The sequence below is a fragment of the Malaya genurostris genome, chromosome 2 (assembly GCF_030247185.1).
Source record: "Malaya genurostris strain Urasoe2022 chromosome 2, Malgen_1.1, whole genome shotgun sequence".
Taxonomy (NCBI): domain Eukaryota; kingdom Metazoa; phylum Arthropoda; class Insecta; order Diptera; family Culicidae; genus Malaya; species Malaya genurostris.
In genome coordinates this window covers 260,032,134-260,050,196 of record NC_080571.1, presented here as the reverse complement: position 1 = coordinate 260,050,196, position 18,063 = coordinate 260,032,134, and the positions used below count along the sequence as shown (strand labels likewise).

At 37.8% G+C, this 18,063-nt stretch overlaps 1 protein-coding gene across 2 annotated transcripts in view; it reads right to left on the bottom strand.

The window, feature by feature from the left end:
• Positions 1-1,642: 1,642 nt before the first annotated feature.
• LOC131429701 (cyclin-Y-like protein 1) overlaps positions 1,643-18,063 on the bottom strand; it is a 30,006-nt gene continuing 13,585 nt past the window's right edge. For both annotated transcript variants that reach the window (XM_058594013.1, XM_058594014.1), the window contains one exon: positions 1,643-8,187. In XM_058594013.1, the coding sequence (XP_058449996.1) occupies positions 6,487-7,512 (1,026 nt within the window). In that variant the 5' untranslated portion in view covers positions 7,513-8,187 and the 3' untranslated portion in view covers positions 1,643-6,486. The remainder of the gene's footprint in view (positions 8,188-18,063) is intronic.

Genomic DNA, 18,063 nt, shown 5'->3' with positions numbered 1-18,063 from the left:
AACAAAACGGGTTCGATCTTGTATTGCGTTGGAGGATGAGAAGTAGGCACAATTATGTATATAGTTTTGGCAATGTGTATTGAATCTGTATCCTGCATGAAATTCGCATGGACGTATACGAATCAATACATTACAGGTAATTCTGTATAAATGGCAACTCTGTTGGTAAATGAAAAAAATAAACACAGTCTAGATGACAGACAGGATGTTTTTGATAGGGTAACGTGGCGACATCATGACATATGCGTGTACTGTCCCAACTAAAGGAATATTCGAAATGACCGTTAAAATGATTGAAGAATCTAATTTGAGTGTCTTGTCGGTTAGTCTGTGCTTATTCCTCGTTAAATCTTTTCGCATTGGTTAACAAGAAACCAGAAAATTCATTGTTGTCAACTAATGTTGGCGAGCATGTCCGGAACTCTAATTCAAAGAAAAATCAGGCATAGATCGTTTGTTCTATATATGAAATTTCTCAATAAGGGGCTGTCCATAAAAGACGTCACGCTTTTTTGACGATTTTTGACTCCCCATCCCCCCTTTGTCACAAATTGTCACAGAAGCAAAGACCCCCCACCCCCCTGTGTCACATGTCACGAATTCAAAATAAATAAAATTCATCTCAATACATTCTCAATATGTATGACAAACCATACAAATATGAGGCAAAAATCAATTTATTAATTACATGCTGTCATTAGATTGAAAAATATCCCTAAAACTACAAAATCATCGGAATTATTTTATTAATATCAATTATATAAATTAACAAAAGTATTTGGTTGGAATTAATGAAACATTTAAATCATCTGTTTTATTCCTCCTAGGGGTACACAGATATATTAGGTAAAGAATAATATTTCCTTAGTGTAGCATACAGGGCTGAGAAAATAAAGACCAAAACCTCATCAAAACAAGATCACTGCCGGAGAATCTTTTTATGATCAGTTGATCAGTGAATTTTAAATCACATCGATCAATACCGGTACTGATCTTCCGTCACACAATGGGTAGTGATTTTGAGCTAAAATGATTCTTGATTTATGTAAGTTCAATCATTGGATGATTCGATAAGCTTTGATGTTGGTGTAGGAAAATCACATATGATCAAGATAAGACATGACATGATCTACGTCTGAAATCGTTGATCTCCCGTCCTTTTTCAAATTGAGTACAATTGAATAAACTGCATCAGAATCAGATAAGAGAAATTCTTATGATATACTATTATCAATGCTAGAAAATCAAATTACTGAAAAAATTGTCAGTGCATAACTTAAGTTAAACCGTTTGAAGGCATCTTTTTCTTTTTTACTCATATTAGGCAAAATTTATTAATTTCGCTTTTTTACTCGCTCCTCCATGCACTTTTGCTGATCACAACAGAAATCATTTCCTGCATCATTCATTTCCGAATTTACAAGAAGCTTTTACATCAACAAATACACGTTTTTCTATAGAATGTAAACGTTTATTGTGAAGATTTTTTTCAGAAAAATGGACAAAGCAGTTATATAATTAGGTATTTCAAAAATGCGCTCATTGAAAATATTGGACGTCACATTCCAAAAACCTCCCCCCCCTTTCCTCTGTCACAAAAGGTCACGTTTTATGAAACACCCCCCTCCCCCTTGCGGCGTGACGTCTTTTATGGACAGCCCCTTAATCAAAAATAGATAATCACAACAGAGGCAAAATTTTGGCACTTTATTCCGCTGTTGAACTGTCTCCTTGTTAATAAAAATAAAATTTAGCATTTCCAATGATATATATTAAGTCGTTGTAAGTAGGTGAGCGAAAATTCTTGCGACATTTGCGTTACTATAACATGCGTGATCCAAATCAACCAAAGCTTGTCCGATTTCTCTTTAGAGTGTATAGTTTACATCCGCTCAGTCCCACTTGTACGCGAAGGGCAGATTTTTTTTCTAGAAGACTGGAAAAGTTTGCCAGTTACAACCTTAAATGCTAAGTCGCGATTTTGAAATCACGTTTCATCACGTAATACCTAAGCTCAGACAGTTTTGAGTACGATTCAGACGATCAGTCAATTTCCGGGGACATATTTTCTGCCGGAAACGGTTGTTGCATTGTTGCATTGAAAAAGTGATGAATATACATTCTCAAAGAGTTCCAGAAACTCTGATGATTTTGTGGGCAAATCCCATAAAAAATTTCATGATTTAAATCATTTTGCTAATAAAATCATTAATAATAGATATGATCTCATGAGAAGACAAGTTTCATGATTTCATAATTTCTCAATCATGGTACCGGCACTGGATTTTTATACGTGTGACCGATGTGACTCTACAACTTCGAGCAGTAGCCGGGATAGGAATATTTCACTTGTCTAACACGATCCTTCCAAATGTTTTTTTTTTTTTTCATAAATACGTTATCCTTCCAAATGTTAGAAGCGGTCGAAATTTGCTTCTTCGAATTATCTTGTTTTGCCAGCCATACGTACTTAAGAAAGAAAAAAAAAAAAGAGTGAAACGGAATTTCATTAGGCAAGTTAGCATGTTATTTTGCTTAAAAAAAATTACCAATAATCATTTCATCAGTCAAGTTAGCATGTACTCAGCCTACAATCAATGGGCTGCTTTAATTAATGGTTTTCCTATATGAGATGAATGGTGGAGCTGAGATAAATAAGGGAGCAGTTGCCCTGTGAAAAACTCTCTGACCCTGTGCGTTAAGACTGGAAATCAAACGTTTTATTTTTAACTGATTTCCAGACTCAATCATCGGAAGGACAACGCATATCTTGAATGTTTTTTCTAAACAACACACGAAGAGAAATTGGTCACTAAATAAAGTGTGAGTAGGTAAGTAGAATAAAAATCGTCTCTGATGGTACATAGAGTACGTGTACGGATTTGAGATCCTAGGATGGTGTTCCCCAATCGATGGTATCAACCACTCAATAAAAAATTTCTGAGACTTTGAAATTCAATATTCCATAGTATTCACTTAATAATGAAATTTAATGCTCGTATAGCAGCAAGCGATAAAATCATTCAAAACAAATTTAAATTTATCCTTATAGTTTCCTTATATTACATTTTGGTGGGGAAAGGGTTCCAATCAGCTTTTTACAGCCCTGTCCAAAATGTATTGCCCTCCCCGTTAATTTGTATCAGGCCGAATTAGCGCATGCGCGCCATATAAACGCCTCTTTCAATATGAGGAAATTACATTGTTACCCAGCAGTTTCTATTATTTCTTCATGTTGGTTTTCTTACCTTTGTTCATAGTTTGTATTCTGTTTTACCTTAATTCCAGTGTTCTATTCAGCTGTGATTCGTGTCTTTTGTTGTCATTTTTCACTCCGTACTTTTGCTGGCATGTTATGTTGCTGCCAATATTCCTTTCTAATTCTTTCACCATTTTCGTACTTCTTGTTCCTCATCCAGTCATCCGTTTCCAAAAAAAAAAACAAAAAAAAAATAAAAAAAATAAAAATAAAAAAAATAAAAATTAGTGTTTCATTGATCTTTGTAGAGCAGCTCATCATGGTTTGACGGATAAGAACTGAGGACATGCGTTTTTATTTAAATGATAATAACACTTGGGTTTAATAGTATTGCTACAGCATGTTCACATTTCGTTATCTTCGGTTGATTCTTGACAGTATATTACCATCCGCTCAGGCACTTTTGAACATCTGGTACACTGACTCGCAATCGAAATGTGTCACAACCAATTTGATACAACACACCCGAGGGAACGGTATAATGTATGTTGTACACACAAAAACACATACATACACACAGGCACATACGCATACACACATGCATACATACCTACATGTATTCCACAAGCAAGCATCACAACATTGAGTTACTATTTCTATTCTAATAGATTCTAACTAAAATTTGTGTGCCAATAGTCATCTCATTAGTAGAGTCACCATGTTATTTTACCGATTACTCGACTTTCAATAAATTTATTGAGATAAAATCGAATACAAAATCTTTGCCTTGTCTGTAAGAAGCAATGGCACATAAAAGTAGTTCAGAAATGATTCAATACTGCTGTTTTAACGAACAAAAAAAAATGCTCCAAATTTCATGTTATTCTTGAAATTAATCTATCAAACAGAGATAACAGATCTCACTCTAACTAATGGTTTTCGTACATGAAATGACTAATGGATTTGAGATGAATGGGGGTACCGTTACCCAATTTCTATCCATTCTATTGGTCGATCGTTAGTCCTGAGCTGAAACGGTGGCCTTTATTACCGTTCTTGCATGCACTCACTCTTACAATTCATTCACACATCATCTCACCCATCAGGTCCCAAACGATACATCCTCACAATATAAACTGGATGAACATCGTTTGACAGCTATCAGTGGTTTGCTCATTGGTTCGGTCATTATTATTTTATTATATTCTACAATATTCTATTTCATTCCACAGTATTCCATGGTACACAAACCACCAATAAACGTCAAAGATGGATTCGATTTACCGTTTATTTATTGTCATCGTGTGAAACCCAATTGGGATACGTTTACTCTACTTAATTTTCACTTCACACTGGTAATAAGGGCCGGTAGTATGAAAATAAAACATAAAAAAGAGCTCAGTTAAGCCCTACCGGCCTCTCCAACCCCGGATGTTGGAGCGTAATGCAATCAACATCTTATTCAAGTCGTTCCATATATTATTCATTAAATTCAATTATGAAACTAAAAACTGTAACGCATATCTTTATCAAATTGTAACGCTAATTGATTGTATGTGATGATGTTTGCAATACCGTCAAGCCCACCAACCAAAGGGAGGGCAAAACAAATTTAAATTTATCAAAACAAATCATGGAAGTATTTCTTCCACGCTAGGAATTAATTTGAGAAAGGGCTCTTCTTTCTTCTGTAAAACAAGTGTAAGAGTAAATCGAAAGCAGTTTATCTTTATTGGTTCCAATCTGGTCGAGCTTCACGATTTGGTAAATATTCCGTATTTGGCACAAGTTTAAAACAGACACATATTTGACTTGATCTCGAGACTTAAGCGAATGCATTGGAATCGAATATGATACCCGTTTTCTTCTGCTGTAGTCTAAGCGAGTGTAATTCAAAACAGGATCAAAAATTTGGAAAAGGATCTATTGAAAATAAATCGACCTAGAAAAGCTTGAAATATGACAATGAAACGCGATTAAAGAAATTGAAAATACTCGCGTGAAACTGAACACATTCATTTCGTTCATAAAACTGAAATAGATCATTTGGATATTGATTCCTAAGAAATTGAGTCCAATATGCGATTACAACACAATCCACAAGATAGGTATCATGGGGGAAATGACAACATGTTTAATAAAAAAAATAAATTGATTTTAATTGAATAATACATTGATGAAATATAGAAATAATCAAGATTCAAGAAAATGTTATAATATTTGCGAGATAATGTTAAAAGGAAACTAAACCCCAAAAAAGAGTTGTGAGATTCAATCAATCTGTTTCACTGGTACAGAGCCTCTACGTTGCGGCACCCAAATAATAAGTAATAACTGAATTAATAGTAACAGAAACTGAATTAATAAGAAAGAATAACAGATCATAACAAAATACCACCACATAGTTCCTACATTTAACGATTGAAGTCTGTTTTTACTATATGTTCAAAAATTTCAAAAATATTTTTTTTTCTGTAAAATGTGAGAAAACATCACCTCTTGACTGTCACATTCGCGAAATACCCGGATATCCGTCCCATTCTGTGCAAATGATATACAAGTAGCACCGAAATATTTACGATGTGCTACGAATACTTCCTGCAACAGTACTAAATTTCCCCTTTAGTACTAAAATCATTAAAAATTTTTTTAAATAAAACTGGAAGCGTCCTTTTCTCAACATGCCAATTTTCCACTTAGGGATACAATACGAATATGGGCAGTGAATCTTTTTTTCCACACGTTGCGATGGATTAAATTTTGTTTAAAAAGCTATGTGTTCGAGTGTAACTACTTCAAAGCAAAATTCATGTTTTCTTTCTTGGAACAGTTGAAAGACGCAGCTCATCAGTAAAGACAAAATAGGTTCCTTTGTAGACAACAATATTCATTCAGCGATCATAAGAACATGCATTAAACTGCTAAAAATTGCAATGTTTTCACGAAAGATCTCGTATAAAATAGTTTTGTTGGATTTGATTCAGGATTTGCTTGTCTTTCATAAAAAATACATACAAAATACATGTAAAATCATCTCGCTCTCCTCATCCTTATCCATACATATACTAACGTTATTCGTCTGGTTTCACTTTTTGACTTTCCTTGCTTTTCGATGCCCATCATCACGAAAATTGGCCTCACATAACAGGTAAGACCGAGCTACCAGCTACTACTGATGCTGGTTCTACCGCTAATGTCACTATCTAACATGACACTATCCCCAGAGTTGGCATAGGATGAACAATACATAAAACACGCAAACACCACACGTCCACGATCCGACGAAATCACGACAGGATGGCCACACTACGCCGCACGTTGCCCTGCTGGTGGATGTTATCAATGGAGGACCACTTTTTCATGCCGTTCTTCAGTGCTTCCGCGGTAGCTTTGTCCTGCATTACCCGGGACATGGCTTCCAGTTTCTGGGCCCGTTCCTTCGAGAGGGGCTCAGTCGGGAATGAGAGTTCGTTTGCTTCCGCTAGCGTTCGCAGATCGAAGTAGTACTTAGCGTACACCGATGACGGTACGTTGATGTTGAACTGTAGCAATTCGAGAAATTGTCTTTCCAACTCGTTCATATCTTCAACCGTGATGTCCTTCAGGATCTGGCAGTAGTCCACGTTCCACACGGCCTGATCATCCCATACCTTCGAGGCGAGCAGGATAGCACCGAGAACTATTCGTTTCCAGTTGCATGGAGCGATGTCTAGCTCGGCGTACGTTAGTAGTCTTTCCAAGTATATCAGAGTGATGATGGCACATTCCGCTGTCAGTTGGGCGGCGTTGAACAGCGTCCGAACGAATTTGTAGATTTGTCGATGTTCCGGGTTGTGCTGGTCGTAATCATCCGGCACCGGATCCCGGGTCAGCGGATGTAGTTTCTCGTCGAAGATATCTATCCGTCGCTCGCTGTTACGGGTTTTGATGTGGTAGTAAATTGCCAGAGAAACACATTTCACCGTATTTTTGAGGTTCGGCTGTGATACAGTCGAGTCATCTAAATAGATGGTCGAACAAGAACTACTCTTCTTCAGGATGGTTCCTCCCTGGGGAGCTATCTGATGCTGAGACCTTTTCCTGGTCATTCCATTCTCTAGGCTTTGTTTGGATCGTTCCAGGAACATTGTCCCCGCCGAGGGATCTACCGATGGGTCATGCTCACCATCGTCACCTTCCCGCTCTGAGATGTGTTGCAAGTTATTAGTCGAGAGTTCACCTTCAGGCAAATGCTCCTCGAACACTGGCGTCTCCTTGGTTTTCCGCGTCGGCGGTGGACTCGAGTACGAGCAGCACGAATTTTTGTTACCCATTCCCTAGGAGTCTATAGTGTGCTACGCATCAAACCGAACTGGATCTGGGCATTACTAATGAGAGATAATCTCAACAAAAATACGTTCAACACTATCGTGCCTCGTTATCTTATCGCTGTTACACACAAACGCTGAATATTCGCTTATCTTCGATTTTTTTTTATCTTGGCGGCGCTTTCCTGGTATAGTATCTATCTGATAAAATCTCGTCGTGCCAGTCAGTGACTAATATCCAAATACCTAAGTGTCGTCTGAAAGCAATTCCTTCAGTTTTTAGCTTTCTAAATAAATGACTAGTAGTTTTATCTGGTTAATGTGTCTAAAACTATATTCTAACGTCGCTCTAATGTCCGTAACCGTTCAATCTTAAGCGGTATAGTTTGGCACTGAATTCGTATGGCCTAGATGATGTGTTCGGAAGCTGTTATCAAATAGCACTCTGGGCAGAGAAACTTATTTCGATCGTAAATTTACTTTTAAGCTGAACTGGGATCCGAAAGCTTTATGCGCCTGTGTACCACCAAAATCCTTCTGCAATTCACAGTTGTGCGTATGATGTTGTCAATTCTTCTACTGATTCCTTTTTTTTTTTGGGTCCTGTGTGTGTTGGGATTCTTCTTTCCTCCGTTGTTATTGCACCATTCTCATTACGACGGGGCAAAGAGTCCAAGAGCTCTGTAAGTGTAAAATGACAAAATTGGATTAATATGGAGAGAAAAAACAAAACAGAATAAATGTATGAAGAAAGAATTTACGAAAAATGTAAAAAGTTCAATAGAATTAGTAAAAGTTATAAGCATCTATCAATTATCAATTTTGAAAAAACAGCAAACTATTTACGAGTTATTTTCCAACATTTTCTTCGAAAAGGCAAACACTTCTTATCGGTGGATCTCTAAGATATTGAAAGTGAAACCTTCCAAGTACTGTAAAATTTGTTCAAAAATGACCGAAGATTTTTTTTTGATTTTGTCTTATTACTTTTCGTATTCTAAAAGAAACTAAATTTAAATCAAAAGTAACGAGTCAGAATCATTTCTCCGAGTCAGAATCATTTTAGCTGCAAATGGTCATTTCGCCGTCTTAGAATCCCGTTAGAATTGAAAAATGAAAGAGGAAAGTGTTCACACCCGTTTTGTTGATTTAAGTCATACGTCGGAAATATTTCCTACTCTAAATGACAGATACATTTCTTTCTCCGTGTTTAACTCAGTAAGAATACTCTCTTGATGGAATTTTTCAGTTTGATTTATGTACCTCAAAATGGAATTACCAGAAAATTTTATTAACGACTAAACATCACAACATTCACTTTGGTGCATCACCAAGGCACGGTATTTGTATAATGCGGCTTCGCTTTTAATGTACGCGTGACTAACTAAAGCAAATAAATCTAGCTTTGAATAGACCAAGCAAACATGGCGGTTACAGGTTTGTATAAGAGACGGCCGAATCCGAAATAAGAACAATTACTTTTGGCCGACGATTCGCACACTAATTGTGATCTTTCTCAAAAGAAATTTTTTCAACTGAAAATCACCAAGAACAGAATTTGCCTAAATCAGGCAGTAAAACCACCGTTCTCATTAAGGTGAAATGTAGCGTCATAAAATGCGCGCAAAATTTTATCCGCTTCAGTTGAACGAACCGTCGCACAAAGCGTACCAAGAAAAAAGGCCACATAGAAACAAGAACTTTTTTCAATGATTGAGCGCAGTGGGTTTACCTCTCGTTATATTGGCTTGTAAAAAAGACGGGACGTAAAGGATTTTAGAATTCTGCACACTTTGAATATATGCTGATTCAATCATCATTATTAGTGATTACTCTTACACTAGAGCTATATATCATGAGTAATTATGAATGATTAACATGAGGTTAAATGTATATGTATTGACTAACTTGCTAACCATGTATATGCCTGATTTTAGTAGCAAGCATCGATTCTCCTTCAAAAGAACGATTGAAGACAAGAGAACATTCAAGTATTTTCGATATCTTTGCCAGTCGTTCATCAGGCCCTGCCCGCCGATGAGATAGAATTTACGTAAAAGTATTCACCATTAACTTTTTTTCGGAAGCGACTTTCGGAATTGTATAGCATGATGAGTCTAGAAATGTCTGTTTCAACGATAACGAACCGAAGACCAAACAGCATCTGGCCTCCGGTGCCAGAAATCATCAATAGTTTAATAATTTCTTAGATTACATTCCAATTATAACTAATAGTTCATCATACCATGCATTTAAAATTATTTAGTGAATCTTTTCTCAAGCACATATTTGGGGCACGAAATTGAATATAAAGTTATTTCGTAGTTCCTTATTATTCAATCGATTTTGAAAGCAAAATCAAGCGTTGATTCATTGTATTCATAATAATTGAAAAACCAATGAATTCCAATAAGTTTTCCATGATGACTGGCTCGAAGCTGGCCCTCAATGTTTATCACATTGTTTGTATAAATGACAGCTACTTAGAAAATAAACGATTTCTTACAATACTCATTTTATTGTATTCAAGTCGTTTTTATTTCAACACAAAACCCAATGCTGCATGAATTTGCGTCATTATTTTATATCTATTTTTCGCTCACGATATAATGCCACCGTGCCCACCGTGCATTTCTCACACCACCTCAATACGAAACAGCAGCGCGCAAGCAATAAAAAAAATGCAGAAAAGTTTATGAAAACTTTTTCAATTTTCGGTTGTTTTCGCTAAAATTTTATAATTTTGAGTTGCATTTTCAGATTCTTTGTGAAATTCTGCTACAAATACTACTTTTCAGTTCTAAAATCATCCCCGTGGGACGGAACAGTGACCGTTTATACATTTCAAAAACCAATTACGGCTCGGCAAAGCAAAATTTCAAAATTCTAAGAATACTTAGTTATGATAAATTTGATTTCGAAAACTTAAGTGTTTTTGGTTTTTCGAAAATCGGTCTAGTTTTTGAATAATTGATCAAAAACGCGATTTTCGCATTCCGCTACATTTCACCTTAAAGAGACCGTTAGACTCGAATGCAATACTACAATACATTTACGGGTGCTTCATCAAATTTAAAAGATTTTATGCTCTATACGATATTTTCTGTTGAAAAATCTTTTCGGTGTAATTACTCTTTCGGCGAAACGTCCTTTCGGAGATAAGATCTCTACGGCCAAATGACCCTTTCGGCGAAATGCCCTTTCAACGAAATGACCCGTAAGGCGAAATGGCTCTTTCGGTGAAATGAACCTTTCGGTAAAGTACCCTTTCAGCGAAATGACCCCTTCGCCTTCTTTTGGTGTAATGGCCCTTTCAGCAAAATGCCCTTTCGGCAATATGCCGTTTCAGCGAAATAACCCCTTCAGCGAAATGACCCCTTCGGCGAAATGACCCTTCCGGCGAAATGACCCTTCCGGCGAAATTACTCTTTCAGTGAAATGGCCCTCGACGTTTCATTCAACTCTAAGACATTTGGCATCACTTTTGAAGATGACTGGAGGGATATGAAACACCGTACGAAAGCGAATGAGAAACGATACAGACAGGCGCGAAACAGACCGAAACATTTTATAAGATTTGGGAGGAGGAGATTCTACCGCAGGAATGGATGGAAGGAGTGGTATGTACCATCTACAAAAAGGGCCGTGAATACAACAAAACTCATTAGAACGTTTGTTCTCTATGGTCACGAGATATGGACTATGTTGGCTGAGGATTAACGCTCCCTTAAGCGCTATTCACACTAGGTCGTGACGTATCCGGAACGGGACCGCGACGTGCCAGGATTTATTTATGAAATATTCTCATATCGTGCACTTTCCGTGTCGCTGCCATTGCTATTAGTAACATACACAATCGTTGCATTTGATGTTCTTCTGTTCCTCACGAAAATGGCACATTTTTCCAACGAAGAATTGGCCAAATTGCAATTGCTCTGAATAACGAAGATAATCAGCAGTTTAAAAACAAAAAAAAAAAAAAGAAATAAGATTTGGATGCCCGAACTTTGGCGAAAAAAAGCAGTTGAGGGTGAATTCACCTTATAATATAAGCCGCTTGTGAATGACGAGATCAAGGAATATTTCCGAATGTCAGAAACCTGTTTCAACTCGCTGTTGAGTAAAATTCATCCGTGTCTCAAAAAGCATGGCACTACATTCCGATTAAGATTGTTTAAGATATTTTCATTGAATTGTTAACAAGATTTTTTTTGTAAATGTCAAGAAAACTCCAACCAAAAATTGTATAACGATCATTGAGATGGCTTATAGTTTGTATTCGTCTCATGATTTAAGATATTTAGCAACAGGAGACACGCAAAAAACAATAGCATTTAGTTACAGACTTGGGACTGTCTACTAGATTGATGATGTCTAGGGATGTCGCAATATCGATCGATTAATCGAGTATTAGTATTACGTACATTTTATTTGGTCCGTATGTCATCGATTTTTGTATTCATATATGCAGTGCAATATAGAAATGATAAACTGGTTATCAAAGTGACTAGAACTATTAAGTTTCAAACAATCTTTTTTAACCTAAATTTATTCTGAAATGAATGTTAAGCCTGACTTTTTGGATGAAGTTTCAATTTTGAATAATTTTTCACCAACGTTTTATAGAAAATTGCTTACATTCCATGAATATAGATTTTAATTCCTTAATAAAAAAGTTAGCAACACTTTTTCAATGCATTTGTATTCAGAGATAATGCTGCAGCCATTTTTTGCTTCATAGTGCTGCAGCCATTTTTTTGTGCAGACTTTTGAAAATCGAGTTTTTTCCAACATTCCATATCCATTGCCTTTCGCGAGTTAAACAATAGGTTCCTATTGTGCGGGTTTACTTATAGAAGGTACGTAAATCTTTATGCGCAATAATTTCTGCAAGAGGAAGAGAGGGTTTGTTGCTAATCAAATGTGTCAGTGGAAGTAAGCTGAAACTGAAATAATTTTTCTCAAGCAGTTTTAGGGAAAACGGAGGAGTTTTAGACTACGATTTTCATTTTTCTTGAATTGAAATTTTAAGCAGAATGAACTGATCGGTTTGTTTTTCAACCATATGGAAGATTTATTGATTAAAATCAGGAAAAGAAGCGTCGGAATTTGTTTTTACGCACACATTGTTGACATTACTCATACGCTTAGAAAGAGTCTTGCTCCTTAATCGACGATGCAATGCCGAAACCAACAGAAGATATGTGGAAGAAGATTGCTAACGATTTTTTGTGGAATTTCCCGCTGTGTCTTGGAGCCTTGGATGGCAAACATGTGACCATTCAAGTACCTGTCAATAGTAACTTTGAGTTAACGCATGCTTTGACCGTGCTTCGGACGTGTGTCGATACAGACACCGGTACGACACGGTCTAGTTAGAATATTCACATGGAGCTGCATTAAACAAATTTGAAGCGTAACCCGGACGGGATCCGGTCCAGTCCCGTTCCCGATACGTCACGGCCTAGTGTGAATAGCGCTTTCGTGTTTTCGAAAGAAAGGCTCTACGGACCATCTATGGCGGAGAGTAGATGGAAGACGAGTTGAACAGCTGCTAGAGGAACCACTCATCGAACCACGGACAGCTAAAATTTGACGACTACGATGGGCAGAACATGTCAATAGGATGCCGGACGACAGTCCAGTTAAAATGGTTCTTGAATCTGATCCGGCCGGGATACGAAAAAGCGAAGCGCAGGTGGACCGATCAAGTGCATCTACAAAGTTTTTGTGCCTTGAGTTTTATGCAGACGTATGCTTGATACAGGACTCTCGTTGCTAGGAAAATAAAAATTAAAGACTGTCCCAGAAAGTATGGACGCACTTTGATTTCGCTGAAAATAATTCACAAGTGTTAGATATTCAAATTTTATTCGATATACTGATAATATTAGACTACAACAACAGAATATTATCCTCAACATTTGCTACTAAGCCATTGTAGACTAGCTGGTGCACCTTCTTGCGAACGTTCCTCATTAAATTCTGTACAGACTTCTTGGCGACAAGTTTTGACACTTTGTTCCAATCTTTTTTGAACTGTTGAATGGTTTCGGCTGCCGAGACATGTTTCCTAAGATGTGCCTTCGTTAATGCCCAAAATTCCTCAATTGGTCGAAGTTGTGGGCGATTTGGTGGATTCATGTCTTTTGGGACGAAAGTGACATTTATACCATTCTACCGTTGATTTCGAGTAGTGGCAGGAAGCAAGATCTGACCAGAAAACAACAGGATCCTTGTGGTTTCGAATCATGGGTAGAAGTCGTTTTTGTAAACGTTACCGCAGCTATAAATTGCTTGCCAGACCATAGCTTTCTTACCAAATTTTTCGACTTCAATCGATGTCTCGGACTGGTTCAACACTTGCCTTTTTCGTATTTTACCGTATAATATTGTGGCCCCGGCAAGGATTTGTAATCGAGTTTCACGTAGGTTTCGTCGTCCATGATTATGCAGTTCAAATTTCCAGCTAGAATCGTATTGTACAGCTTTCGAACTCTCGGCCTGATCGATGCTTCTTGTTTCGGACTACGTTTTGGTTGTTTCTGCTTCTTATAGGTTCGAAGATTCAAACGTTCTTTAGCACGAAGAACATTTGACTTCGAAGTGCCTACTTTTTTGGCCACATCCCCAACTGAAACCTCCTTCTTTTGCTTGAACGCCTTCAGTATACGCCTACAGTATCCAACTGAGGGTTAGCAGGACCTTTTTTGACCCGTTTTCGGTTTATCCTCAAAGGTGTTATCCTCACCGAACTTTCTGATTGCATTTCGCACGGTTTTTTTTACTTACTCCTTCCATTTTTGCTATCTTTCTCAGTGACAGTCCGCGTTCTGTGCACCATTTGTACACAATTTTTCGAAGTTGTTCTGCTGAAAGTCCACGCATTTCGAAACAAACTAACGAAAACGAATAAACAACTGCACAAGTGGTTAGAGAATAGTGTAAACGACAGGACGCAGCCATAAAAATTGACAGATTCTGAACCATTGCGGAATGGCAGCGGTTTTTGGTTGCGTCCATACTTTCTGGGACAGTCTTTACGTTGTTCCAAAAATTCTGAGGCTAATTCACATGTTCTTTTGCAATCGCTTTTTGCCTTTCTCATATAGAAAGGTTATGCAATCACTGTGAAAACCGACTTTTGAACCGAGGCCCGGAGGGCCGAGTGTCATATACCATTCGACTCAGTTCGTCGAGTACGCAAAATGTCTGTGTGTGTGTATGTGTGTGTGTGTGTATGTGCGTATGTGTGTATGTAACGTTTTTTGCACTAACTTTTCTCGGAGATGGCTGAACCGATTTTCACAAACTTAGATTCAAATGAAAGGTCTTGAAGTCCCATACAAAATTCCTGAATATTATTTGGATCCGACTTCCGGTTCGGGAGTTATGGGGTAAAATGTGCAAAAAAAAGCAAGTATGTGTTCTAACTTTTCTCATAGATGGCGCGACCGATTTTCACAAACTTAGATTCAAATGAAAGGTCTTGTGGTCCTATACAAAATTCCTGAATATCATTTTGATCCGACTACCAGTTCCGGAGTTATGGGGTAAAATGTGCAAAAAATAGTGAAAATAAGTGCACTAACTTTTCTTAGAGATGGCTGATGAAACCGATTTTCACAATCTTAGGTTCAAATGAAAGGTCTTGAGGTCCCATACACAATTCATGAATATTATTTGGATCCGACTTCCGGTTCGGGAGTTATGGGGTAAAATGTGCAAAAAAAGCAAGTATGTGCTCTAATTTTTCTCATAGATGGCGCGACCGATTTTTACAAACTTAGATTCAAATTAAAGGTCCTGTGGTCCCATACGTAATTCCTGAATTTCATGCGGATCCGACTTCCGGATCCGGAAATATAGGGTAAAAATTGTATACCATCACTGAAAATGGGGAAAAACCTTAAAAAATTCTCTAAATCGACCTCAAACCTTTTCCAATTGATAGTTTTTATCAGTAGACGGTCAAACAAACCGATTTTGGTTATTCTTCAAGAATCGCAGTATTCTATATGATAGTATGATTGATATGAGAAAGGCATCATTACACCACTAGGTGGATTAAAACAGGTTTTTATATTGGCTTTGGAGAGTAGCGTTTTTTTCCGAGCTTCTCGGCCATGCAAATGATGGTATCGGCAGTAACTGGCCGGATATTATCAGTAACATCCACAGCCAACTTCGGAATACTTGTTTTAGGATATTTTAGTATTGTACGCACATTTGCTGCTCACCTTCAGGTGTTAGAATACGTTTTCACCCTCTACCAACAAGCAAGTCCCTTCGAATTTGCACTTTTTTTATGATTTTGTATACTGTCGAATGTGGTCTTTCAATGATTGCAGCCATTTCCTGTAATGATTTTCCACGGCAGCAAAGACTTATTACCTGAGTTCGCGTGCTAATATCCGGTTCCATTTCGATTGAAACACAGTTTAATTGCAGTTAACAATGAATTTGATCACTTTCCTTACAGCTAACAGATTTTGATATATGACACTGATTCAAAACACCACGAACATTTTTGATTAACAAATATATAAAATATAATATTTTGACGAACACATAAGGGTGCACTCCATTTTGCTACATTGAAAATGGCTTACCTAATGATCAAAAAAGAACCGGAATTTTCATTTCAAAATTCCCGCGCTTGTCCAATCGGTAAACTTTTATTCTCTCAACGTTGGCAACACTTTTATACACATTCTGTCAAATTTTGACGCATATCGTACGATTAGTTTTTGTTTGGCGTCTATACAAAGAAGTTGAAAAATTTTCGTGTGGCGATTTTTATAATGGATAAAAATTTAGAACAACGTGCGTGCATCAAATTTTGTGTTGCAAATGGATTTAAGTGTTCCGAAACGTTGAAAATGTTAGAAAAGGCCTTTGGTGAATCGTGTCTAGGAAAAACACAGGCATACGAGTGGTATAAACGCTTCAAAGGTGGTCGTACAAGCGTGGATCATGATGAGATCCCTGGCCGCCCAACAACATCTGTTACTGAAGAAAACATTGAATCGGCGAAGCAAATCGTGTTGCAAAATCGTTCTGTACCGATTAGAGAGATTGCTGTGTTGTTGGGCATCTCTTATGGATCAGCCGAACACATTTTAAATGGATTGAAACGCGTCGCTTCTCGGCTGGTGCCAAAAAAGCTGAATTTCATTCAAAAACAGCGTCGTGTTGATGTGGCCAAAAAGATGATTTCCAACGCAGATAGTGACCCCACATTCATCGAATGCATCATAACTGGTGATGAGGTGTGGATCTATGAATATGACGTCGAAACCGCACAACAATCGACCGAATGGCGCTTCGAAGGCGAGCCGTTATTCTAAATTTTCATCCATTATAAAAATTGCCACACGAAAATTTTTCAACTTCTTTGTATAGACGCCAAACAAAAATTAATCGTACGATATGCGTCAAAATTTGACAGAATGTGTATAAAAATGTTGCCAACGTTGAGAGAATAAAAGTTTACCGATTGGACAAGCGCGGGAATTTTAAAATAAAATTCCGGTTCTTTTTTGATCATAAGGTATGTATATACTCAATTTTGCCGTAGACTATAAGGGATCAGGGTCATTTCGCCGAAAGCCATTTCGCCGAAAGCCGTTTCGCCGAAAGTCATTTCGCCGAAAGGGTTATTTCGCCGAATGACATTTCGCCGAATGGGTCACTTCGCCGAATGCCATTTCGCCGAATGCCATTTCGCCGAATGCCATTTCGCCGAATGCCATTTCGCCGAAAGTGTCATTTCGCCGAATCCTGAAATCGTAATTAGAATTGATTTAAATTAAAGACAAAAGAAAGATGATAGCGTTAACGCCCGTTTTGTTAACCTACCATTGTACTTCTTGAATAATGATTGATTGTTGTACTCTTGAATATAGATTGATTCATGAACCTCAGAGAGTAGTTCCCAAGAAAACTTGTTGACTATTAGCTAGTAAGCATCAAAGCAATTACTAGGCAAATGTAGGTGGTATTTTCCGTTTATTAAGTGAAAATGAATAAAATACTAATGCGGCTACGCCACATCGTTATGGTTCATGTGCTGTCCGACCTCGCTACCGCTCGTTCGGACCTAACTAAAGCAAAGAAACCTAGCTTTGAGTAGACCGGGCAAACGAGGCGGTTACAGGTTTGTATGCAAGAGGCCGCCGCTTCCGACGGCGGGTCGGCGGCCGACTCAGCTGGCGTCGGCTCGGCGGCTTTGTGCCGCCGAGCCATCTTGGCTTCGGTTATGTGGCTGCGCCACATCAGTTATACAAGGGAAATAACATGCAGAAGATATGACCCTTACGGAGAAATGACCCTTTCGGCGAAACGACTTTCGGCGAAATGACCTATTCGGCGAAACGACTTTCGGCGAAATGGCATTCGGCGAAACGACTTTCGGCGAAATGGCTTTCGGCGATATGACCCGCTCCCGACTATAAGTAACAACATACTCTAAGCATTTTCTTCGAAACATATTTGAAATGATCATACCCATACCATACAACCAGGAGAGTTGTACGGTGAAAAACTGCCAACAGC